Source organism: Amborella trichopoda, chromosome 9, assembly GCF_054954075.1.
Source record: "Amborella trichopoda isolate Santa Cruz 75 chromosome 9, AtrichopodaSantaCruz75HAP2 v2.0, whole genome shotgun sequence".
Classification (NCBI taxonomy): domain Eukaryota; kingdom Viridiplantae; phylum Streptophyta; class Magnoliopsida; order Amborellales; family Amborellaceae; genus Amborella; species Amborella trichopoda.
The window spans coordinates 48,620,340-48,631,351 of NC_142344.1; the positions used below are offsets into that span (position 1 = coordinate 48,620,340).

General features: G+C 34.4%; 1 protein-coding gene across 2 annotated transcripts; it reads right to left on the minus strand.

Annotated features, from left to right (window-relative positions):
* Nucleotides 1-1,508: 1,508 nt before the first annotated feature.
* LOC148780587 (putative jasmonic acid carboxyl methyltransferase 1) lies at nt 1,509-10,414 on the minus strand. Of its 2 annotated transcripts, none has more exons than XM_088845981.1 (4): nt 10,265-10,414; nt 3,716-4,114; nt 2,445-2,717; nt 1,509-2,055 (listed from the first exon to the last, which is right to left on the minus strand). In XM_088845981.1, exons 1-4 carry the CDS (start codon nt 10,337-10,339, stop codon nt 1,726-1,728), a joined length of 1,077 nt encoding a protein of 358 aa, XP_088702107.1. In that variant the 5' UTR covers nt 10,340-10,414; the 3' UTR covers nt 1,509-1,725. The 2 variants fall into 2 exon arrangements, with proteins under 2 accessions (XP_088702107.1, XP_088702108.1); XM_088845982.1 differs by lacking the exon at nt 10,265-10,414 and adding an exon at nt 4,239-4,516.
* Nucleotides 10,415-11,012: the final 598 nt, after the last annotated feature.

Here is an 11,012-nt window from a genome sequence, read left to right on the forward strand (position 1 = left end):
CAAACACAAACTTGTCGTAAGGGCAGACACCCTGACTAGAAATAATAATAGGATCCCAAAGCATATACAAACCTCTTGAGAATTCTGTTGCTGCTCCACTAAAAAACACCAGAGAGCAAGAACCCCAGATAGCTCGGGCTCGCTAGAGCCCTGGTTCTCGGTGTTTTCTCTCTTATTTTTTTTTTTTTTTTAATTTTTTAATTTTTTATTTGGTGAGTCTGTGGAGGGAGAGCCCTTACCCTGGTAGGAATTGAGCCTAGAATATAGCGTTGCCAATCATCAAGCCCTAACGAATTACACCCGGGCTCTTTTCTTTAAGTAGTGAGATGTCGCACCCTTCTTTAAAAACTCAAAAACAAACGTTCTCTTTTTCTTTTGTTGCTCCTTAAACCTCTAACATTTTTGGTGACAAGCTTCATTCTGACCTATACCGGATGTTCCAACCCATCTTCCTATTAAGAAATAAATAAAAAATCACAAGTGTGAGGGTTTGGACATTGTTACCAGGACCGACCCTAGGGTACATGGTTCGGGGTCTGGAATCCACCTTTCCACAAAATCTCTATTCCTAATTTGTAGTGACCTCAATCCCACCTAATCATGCTTCTCGATCCCCCTATTTTATTGATCCTGATCCATAACATATTCGTAATGTAATCCATGATTTAATCATCTCAATCCCAATATTTATGGATTTCCATCCTTGTCGGGATCTCAATCCCTATATTTGTGGATCTCGATCTTTTTTATGTATTGATCCCAAACATAAAGAATTAAATTATCTAGATTGCTACTAGAGTTATTAACACAATGGGAAGAGGAAACCCCATCTATTGCATAATAGGATCTAGTTTACAATAGCATTGGGACTACGATGCTTCATATTTATGGATTGAGGAACCAAATTTATACAGATTGCGGTCCCTGGGTATTTAGGGTTGAGATCCCATGAGAAGTGGGAACCACAGTCCTTGTGAAATCGGATCTCTCTCCCATGAACATTGAGAACAAGATACTCTATATATGGGATCCAGCTTCAACATAGATACGTTGTACGAAGAACGCTCCCTGAATGTTTGAGCTCCTGATACCCTTCGATCTCCGGTTCCCGCACTGGCTCCCGGTAACCATGGTTCGGACCCCAAATATCAGAATCCACCCCTTTCAAAAAAATAAAATAAGTGCATCTTTGTACATCAGTATCTCAATCCATCTTATATTTGATAAGATTCCATTCTCGCCACTTTTCCTCATTCCAACTGATGTTCCTTCCATCTTCCTCTCCCCCCTCCCTCATCTTTCTCTCTCCTTCTCCCCTGTGGCTTGTACCTATCATCTTTCTCATTCTCTCTCCTCTTCTTGGTTTAGAGCTGATATTTTATGAAAACTATTTGTGTTTATGAAACTCTAAAGGTATATCTTGGAATCTTTCTTTATTGTCAGGGTTCTAGTTGGTTGGATTGTTTGTGAATATAAATAATTTTATATATAAACAACGGACACACTAGTGAAGAAATATTTTTATTGCAAAAAAACATTTCATGTAAACTTACAAAAAACTTCAAAGTGAGGTCCACTGGAGAAAAAACAAGTAAATGAACTATAGAACAAGCTCACCACAAATCGACATCAAGATATGATGTACATAAACATTAAACCAAGCTCCCCATAATCTGAAATGTCGAATTTAATGGATAGTTTGCTGGATGATGAACCAAAGTAGGTTCACTTTGATCTTTTCAAGACCAGAACAAAATGAGTCAGCTTCTTCTTCCCTTCGTCGATATCCAATTGAATAAGTTCAGCATATTCTTCAAATAGCATGTCCATGACTTCCTCTCCAAATTGATGTTTGATTAAGGGTTCTGCCACAGCTCGCAACATCAATGCTAAGTCTTTTCCATTCTGGCTGGCTTCCCATGGTGCTATCCGTAGTTGTTCGAAACGCGAAATTGTAAATGACCCCTCTCTCTTCACCTCTTCTTCAACTTCTTCGGCAGATGGACCATAGTATGGCAAATTAAAAGAATCCAGCTTCTCCTCTTCTATAAATCCCTGTGCCAACACACCTTCAAAAGTTTAGAAGAGACAGACATCTAACCCTGAAACATGGATCGGCTTTGTAGGGGTGGCATTTTTTGGTTCTGCACATTCATGGTTAGATTGCGAGCATTTAACAATACTTGGACTTAGTTTGCCAATTTACCAAATGCTGCCACTTCGTAACAGAGATGAAAATTGTAAATAGCAGTTTTCATCCTACTCACAAATCTCTGGTTTCTATCTGTACACTTCCCATATGTTCACAAAAAAAACACACATATAGCCTTTTTTTTTTTTTTCTTTTCTTTTTTTTAGTAATTGTCAAAAACACACATATTGTTTTGTCCTACAAAGTGCCAAAGCTTGGATATGTATAGTAGACATAGATATGGGGGGAGCACCTTAGAAACCAGGTTCTTTATAGCTTGACTCAAAGGAGTCCATATAAGGCCACCCTCTTTATCACCTGCTTGCTTTGTCCTTCGACCTATAAATACTAACACCATACACCCATCTCGGACCACCTCTTCTGAACGGAACTCGAGAAATTGACAAAAGTCGTTCCGGAATTGTTGAAGAAAGGCATGTGTTACACTTGGTGGGCTATTTTCAGTTATGTATATATTGCCATTGTTAAGGGGCTTTCCATGCTCATCATAAAGTCCTGGAGGAACCTGCGAATTTATTCGAAATTGTTATATTTTTATAGACGATTTTGGAAAGGAAATTTAAATTTTGCATGATGCAGTAGTTTTGGTGCGAAAATCTTATGATGGCATGAAATTTTATTTTTATCCATAGTTATGAAATTTAAAATTTCATAAACGGCACAGATCAAATAGATAGATAAACACTTAAAAATCTTGAAAAAATAGACGGTGCATATAACTTGTTATAAGATGCACTATTTTATATCTTAAAATTACTTTTTTCATAATATCTATATATCTTGAGCTCAAGATAATAGGAACACACTCACTTCTTGAGGATTTTTTATGTGCACCTTGTTTCAATAGTATAAAGTGGATACTTTACCTAAACCTTTTCAAAAGAAAAATCTGAGAACATGTGTAGTTGAATTTATAGTTAGTTGCACCAAAATGAATATAAAAGGATGAACCAAAATGATTTCATAAAGTATCTGATTCCACAAAACATGTTAACTTCTGTGTTCTAGCCCATGTTGAACTGAATATTGGACATGCGGGACCACCATATATCTTACATTTCGGATAAATTGCGTTTTATGTTGGTCCGACACATAAAATTTATTGAAAACTGTTTGCTTAGCTTAAAACCAAAATTCCATTAAACCTGGTATGTTTGAATCAGGCAACCATTTGAGCATATCGGTATTACCAAAATTAGATTGGACATGTAATAATTGGTTGAAAACCTAAAATATAAAAATAAATTCACAAAATATATTGAAAACATATTTGTTTCATGATCCCCTTTTTGCACTTGACTGAACAAGTTTGTGATCCGGAACATCAGTCCAACTAGTCTAATCCGGTTCCGGCAGCATTTGAAAATATCATCATAAGGATTTTTCCAAGATTCATGGTAAACAAAAGATTATAAAATCCTTGTAAAAAGGTTTCTTTATTTTGTTTCGACATTAATGAAAGAGATAAACAGAATGGCAGGAGAAAAAAGAGTGGCTGCTTACTTGTGATAGCCAATGCAGACTGTAAGAAGAGTGAACAAACTGTAAACTATTTGACGGAAAACATCTACAAAAGAAAGAACTCGCGACAGCAGCCACAAAGCAAGACCCTGAAACTCCTTTCTTTTTCACCATCTCATAGAATGAAGGGAGTCCTCTAAAAATTGAGTTGAAGTCATTTCCAGGCAGGTCATTAAGGTACAATCGCAACTCCGGCATTGGCAAATTGACCTGCTGATATATGTTGTGCACCGCTTCAATGATGGTGATTAAAGCTGAGAATGTGTTGGGGCCAGAAGAGCAGCCGAGATCAGCAATCCCTAAACTCTCAGGGAACTGGGTAGAGAGCATATTCATCACTGCCTCCTTGGTTATAGGCTTAATCAACTCCAATCCATGTCTCTGTGAAGAAACCCATCAATGGTAGTGACATACAATGGCATTTAGGGGCAGAGAGAGAGAGAGCGGAATATAGAGAAGATGAGAGAGAAGAGAGGTAGAGACAGTATACGAGAAAAAAGATTACATTTATCTCAGAAATGTGTCACGGTGCTCCTGAAAATTCCTCTTCAAGAGAGTGTTCCAATGTTGGAAAATCCTCCGATTTGATCATCTTGGCATCAAGATGCGTGGAGATAAAAAAAAAATTTTGAAATCCTAAATGTTGTGCTTGTTGCAACAAATTATCTTGATGTTTATATTCAAGATTTTCGAGTGCTATTTTAAAATTTAAAATTTCATAATTAGAGATAAAAATATATTTTCAAGCCATCTTAAAGATTCTAAAACCAAAACTATAGCTCCAAAAAAAAATTTAGTGGTACACCTTATTTATACTTTACAAGGAGAGTGCCTTGTATAAACCTCACCCTTTTTCCAAAAGCATGAAAAATTATTTTCTTATAGAATAGCTGACATATTAGGGAAAATTATGGATATCCTTCTAAAATGAACTTTGTAGATATTCTACCCCCCAATGCTTTTAATATCAAACCTATGACCGAGTTACTATTTTTTCCTATTTTTACCTTGCCCCCGATCAAAAAGTTTCTATTTTTTTTTGCTTTTACCCTGCCCCAGTCAAAAAGTCATTGTTTTTAAGAGTGAATTATGTACTGGCCTTAAAATTTTAGGTAAAATACAAAATACTCCCCTTATATGTGAAAATTACAAAAAATATAAAATAAAAAATTAAAATTCGAGCTGACCGAGGGGCAAATTTAGAAAAGTAAACAAATGTAGGCTAACCGACCTTCTTTGTAATTTCTGCCAATAAGCAGAGCATTTTGTAGTTTACCTAAAATTTTAAGATCTGTATGTAAATCATTCATGTTTTAAAGTCTAAACTACATTTCCCTCTTTTATCCTACCCATTAAATCTCTCTCTCTCTCTCTCTCTCTCTCTACCCTCTTTAAAATTCTAAAATTGTATGGAATGTTGGATTTATGTGGCCTTTAAAGGCCTTATGAGAGCTTATATGAGCATTATATATAGTGAAACATAAACTCAATGGGAGTGTGGTCCTCTTATAGACCATACTAGGCAAATACAATTTGCCAATATTCGGATTAGGCTTGACATGCAAGGCCAGCCGAGTTAGAAAACCTAAGGTACCTGAGCATAGAGATATAGTCGAGGAGGGTTTAGTGGGTTAGCCCTTGATAAAGTCGAAGTATGCCCGGATGAAAGCCAATGGACTGTGTGACCCTTATGTGCGATGAATAGTCTATAGAGACAAGACTAAAACCTCATCGTTGTATCATCACACGAAATGTAAATAAATAGCCATACTGGTAAAGTAATCCACTATTGAGGGTGAAGTATGTACATGTGTGAGAGAATACCCCTATGCACCATAGTGTCATGATTGCATCATGGTTTGGCGGATCATGGTTTGTCTCTAGGTGAGAACCTGAAATCTACAGATTCTGATTTTCTCCCCAAGTCAATTGATTGACTTTGGCGATCCAATCATAAACCCCTGCAATGGACTATAAATCATGGGAACTGCTGGGTTAGTTTGAGAAAAAACTAGTGTGGATCGTAGTGAACAGTTGAATGTAGAGTGCTCCTATGCGTTGATTAAATCCTAAACCTATTTGGATTCGACTCCTATCAAAATTAATTTAATTTAATTAATTTTATGTTATTTGATTTTTAGATTGCTTATTTAAATTTTTATGAATTTTTTTATATTTTAATTTTGTCATTTGGATTTATAAATCAAGAGAAATTTATTTCTAAAGTTTTAAATGAACTAAGAGGTTTGAAAATTTTGAAAATCAATTTTTTTATTGTTTATAAAATATGTGGGATCCTCCATAATTATTGGAAGCCCATTTAAATCACATGGGATAATTGGGTGGGGCCCATGAGTGGCCATCAAAGGGTGGCACGCCCCACCCATAGGGGATTGCCTTTTCATGCTAAATATGGCGAGAGGCATCCCACCCTAGTTGGCTTTCCATTTTGGAGAGAAGCCTACTTGCATTAAGGAATGATAATATTGAGTTTTAGAATATCTTTTTAATCAAGAAAGTTTTATTTGAAAAGTAAGGAATAAATATTTACTGATAAAAAAAATAAAGAGATAATTTCCTTATTTAACTTATTTGATGGGAATAGGTTTATGAAGGGGAAGATATGATTCTAGCACCTTCCTTAGCATCTTGATGGTGGATCTAGAGAATTGATGGCTCACATCTCTCATCCCACAAATCTCACTAAATCGACGGTCAAGATCTGCTCCTACGATTTTATGGCAAACCGTAATGCATTAAAAATCTATAAACGAGATCATTCTCCTCCCTTGTCTCTACACTTCTTACTTATTCTCACTTCTCTCTCTAAAATGTTCTCTTTCTCTCAAACCTCTCTAAGGGGCATGTCCCACATAGGTTGTCTCTCTCTCACTCCAAGAAACCTAAGGGAAAACGCCCCACCCTAGCCTACCTCTCTTTCTCTCTCTCTCTCTCAAACTATCCTAAGGGGGCACACCCCAACCTAGCAAGTCTCTCTCTCTTTATTGTAGGCTCTAAGGAAGCACGCCCAAGCTAGGCTAGGTCAGTTTGACTCTCTCTCTCATGGGTTCTAAATCAAGCTAATTTCGTTATAACATTTTGTGGGTAGCAAAGGGATCATCCTTAGTTGGTAGTTTTCTTTCTCATTTGTAGATTTCTATATCTTATAAGGATCAAGCCAAGGGGGTTAAATTAGGTCTAAGCATTGAGGCTTTAGATAGGTGGCTCTAGATCGATTTCCATGTGCATTGATTAGGTTTTGCCATAAAAATGAGAAATCAAGAGATCGATCAAAGATCTCGAGTACCATCGAAAAGAGGAGACTCGACGTGGGGTGTACTAAGCCCGATTGAGGTAATCTCCGGCACCCTCTTTTGCTTATTTCATATTTATTTATTGTGTATTTTATTCCCAAGCATAGATTGTGTCTTTTTCTTTGTTATTGAAAGAAAGGTTTTGAATAGCTACAAGTTCTTAAGATCCTAATGTATTATTTTATTTGAAGTTATTATATTGTAAAAAGACTACTTGAAAGTGATCTAGACCATGAAGAAAAGAAAAAGAATTGAAAAAGAAAGAAAAAAATTGCTATATACTCCGGCTAGATCACATATATATCCTTCTTTCATAGAATGACTAGCTCAAGGCCCCACACACCTCTTCTACATTATAATTTAATATTCAAAGATATTCAAACCCAAAAAGTTCTAACTTCAATACGAAATTCGCATCAATTTTACTCATACGAAGAGTAACCCGTGAAAAGTTCCCATCAATAATACCCATGAGAAGTACCAATAATTAACAAATAAAAATTGAGAAAATCTAGTATACTTAAAAACTTCAAAACTATAAAAATAAAACCTAAAACTTAAATTAAAATATGCATCCTTTGAAATTAAATAAAAATAAAAAATAACAATAATTTAATCCTAGATCATTCTCCTCTTATTAGAGAAAACTCATCCTAAAGTTCAAACGTAGGGTAAGATGAATTCCATATCAGTTCCATAATCTTCTTCAACCCATATATTATGCTTTGAATTCTTAGACTTGTTGTTTACTGGGGAAATCAAAATACAACAATTATACATTGATGTTGGATCTTTGAAATCAATTGACATATTTATAAATACTTTAGAAAAATCGTCAAGGAAATGATCATTGTATGTTGATAGAGTCTGTTTAGCCACAACAAGATGTCAAACTAATAATTTGAAGAAACCCAGGGTTTCCTCCTCATCCCAAGCTTGGCTTCCAAAACGCCTAAAATTTCATTTCTCTTTCAATTTCTGAAAATCATCTCGAATAATCCCCTCAAGGCCCTACACACCTTTTATATTTTATAATTTAATATTCAAAGATATGAAATGTCTATACAATAATTAAAAGGGTGCAGTTGGCATACAGATGCATCCATAGCTGTAGAGGTAAGGTACACCTTCAAATTTTATCATTTTGATGTAAAATGTTCTTAGGATTATCTCATAATCTATTTTTACACCTAATTATAAATTTTTTAATTTAAAAAATGGTTAAAATCAAGTAGATCTATAAACATATGAAAATATTGAATATGGACGGTGTAGATAGTATGTTGTAAAATGCACTATTTCTAAGACTTAAAATCTTTTTATTTTTCATGGTCATACATCTCGATGTCGAGATGATCAATCAAAGGGTTTTTCAACATTAAAACTACCTTTTCCGATAGATTTTTGAGGTGCATCTGTAGTTCTACATTATAAGGTTGCATCCTTATATAAACTTTTTCCTAATTAAAATGAACCAAAAAATCCTCACTTAAACATAAAATTTGTAATAAAAATTTTACCCATGTGAACATTAATCCGTGAGTTGTACTTGTGAAAGGTACCTAAAAAACTAGTGAATAGTAAATAAAAATATTAAAAAATCCTAAAATGTATAAAAGAATTAAAAACTTTGAAAATAAATCCTAACACTAAAATTAAATTTTACATCCTTAAAAAAATAAAAATAAAAATAATTTTATCTTGCATCAGTTAATTATCCTAAACCCATTGGATTACACAACTTTGAATTAGCCCAAGACATTGGGAAAAAGCCTTTCTAACTTTCCTAAACCATACGTTAAAAAAACCATCCAGCACAATTAGGCCCTAGCTACTCTTACATTGGAATAACCCCAAACCCTAAACATAGCCCCTTGAACAATAAAGAAGATCAAATTTAACTTTAAAACATTAAAAAATACCTTGAAAACTCTAGTAAATTCCCTAAATGGACCAGAAATATCTCCATGAGGCCACATGGGATGCGTGGTGGGAACTACTACTGTCCAGGCCCAATTATGGGACAAGACATGGACTATGTCACGAGAAAATGAACGGTCTAGATTTGGCCACCATTTCGGTGACAAGAATTATGGGCCTTACACGCAGACCTTGACTTCAAACCTTCAAAAAAATTTCAATCAAAACAGATCTTTCCAACCAAAACAAAACTTAGACCTTAGGTTGACCCTAAACTACCCGAATCATTGGGACCCAAGGCCCTTAACTCCCTGCCAATTTTGTTCAAAAACAACTTTTTTCCATCTCGCCATACGGCCTAAGCTTGATCCAAACTCTAACTCTTTGTGGGGCCTAGTACGAAGGCCATTTTATTTTATTTTAATAATAATTTTTTTTAAATTTAATTTTTTGTCAATCTCCTTAGAAAGGTTGCAGCAAACTTTTAGCCGATCTGGCCAGTGGTTTGCAGAAAAGAAGTCCCTTTTTGCTGCTCGTATCATAATTTTACAAAAAGATTGTCTACAAAAAGAACATTTATCTTTTGTACATAAATGTTATAACCATTTTTGTCCCTTAAATTTCAAAATTGGTGGTCATAAGAATGTTATTGAATAGACACAAAGTTTTAAAAAAAAAATTATCGAACTTTGTGACTCATCCCAAACCATCCAATTTGATGTTTACCGAGTGAGAATGATTGTGACTTCCATATACAAAAGATAAATGGTCTCTAGACAATCTTTTTTACAAAACCCCTTTCTTCACAAATTACAAAAAATAATAATTGATTTAGTTGAAGTGCAAATGAGGAGAAGTCTTGTATCTTCTCATCGTAGATTTTTGCATGGAAACAATATTGTACATCAACTTCCTCAGTCAAAGAATACTTAAGAGGATTTTATCAATCTAAAATTTTTTAGTCCACGTTAGATCTACCGGACAAGTATTTTTACATGAATAAATTGGATTTTGAGTTCCTAAACACTTATATAAGATCATCTTAAAATAGATAGTCTATATTCAATCATAAATTTTTTTTTTTTATGGAGGGACATACATACAAAGCAAGATTCTATTTTATCTAGTTTTTTAGAGTGTCGCTATATTGAGGAGCTTACATCCCCGAATATTGGGGCCTACAAACATTCTTAACTAGGTTTTATTCCAAAAAAAAAAAAAATAATAAAAAAAAAAAAAAAAAAAAAATAGAAAAGAAAAGAAAAGAAAAAAGAGTGAGATAAAGAGAGAGAATTACTTGAAGGGATGAATTTTGTGCATAGCTCATCGTCCCTCTACCTTCATTCATGTGTAGAACATTTACAACTTCCATGACTCTCTCTCTCTAAGGTGCAAGACTGCCCCTAAATCCTTCTTTTGGGGTGCGAAAATGAGAATGGTAATAAATTGAAAGAAGTGCAGTGGTATATTTATAGGGGAGTTTGTGCCTAACTTTGGGGAGTTCAGTCATGTGCATCACGTGCAATCCATGAGGAGTTGCCATTGATAGGAACCATACATTTTCCTTTGCGGTCCATCATAGGTCCAATGTCACAAAATATCAGTAATATTTTTCCAAACATTTGGGACTAACACATTCACGGTAACTAAATCCTCATCCTCATAAATGAAAATCAAATGCTAAAACGTAATAACAATTTCTGTCTCTTCCTTTACGACACGGCTCTTCGGTTTCTTCACGATAATTGATAGGACAATGATATGAGTGATTGTGATCTTTTTATATTAAAAATAAATAGTTACCTTATATACTTTTTTTATCCAAAAAGTAGTTTATGTACAGGGGGACTTATTTCTAAGTATTGGTCCCTCCAAGAAAAAAGGTAAAATTAATGGCTCCAATATTTCTTTCTAAATAATATAAATTTGAGGTTTAATTTTTATTTATTTATTGCACATTAATAATCTTCATGTTAGGGATTGTACATTCCTTAAAAATCAAGATAAAAAAAAAAAAAAGGATTATTGAGGGGAACTTCTTATAA

Bases quoted from the DNA above. Each gene is read 5' to 3' on its own strand.
- LOC148780587 (XM_088845981.1), bottom strand. From the start codon at position 10,339: ATGGAAGTTGTAAATGTTCTACACATGAATGAAGGTAGAGGGACGATG. The intron at 2,718-3,715 runs GTAAGCAGCCAC...ATAAATTCGCAG, and splicing joins GTCTGCATTGGCTATCACAA to GTTCCTCCAGGACTTTATGA. The intron at 2,056-2,444 runs GTGCTCCCCCCA...GTGTTGGCACAG, and splicing joins TAAAGAACCTGGTTTCTAAG to GGATTTATAGAAGAGGAGAA.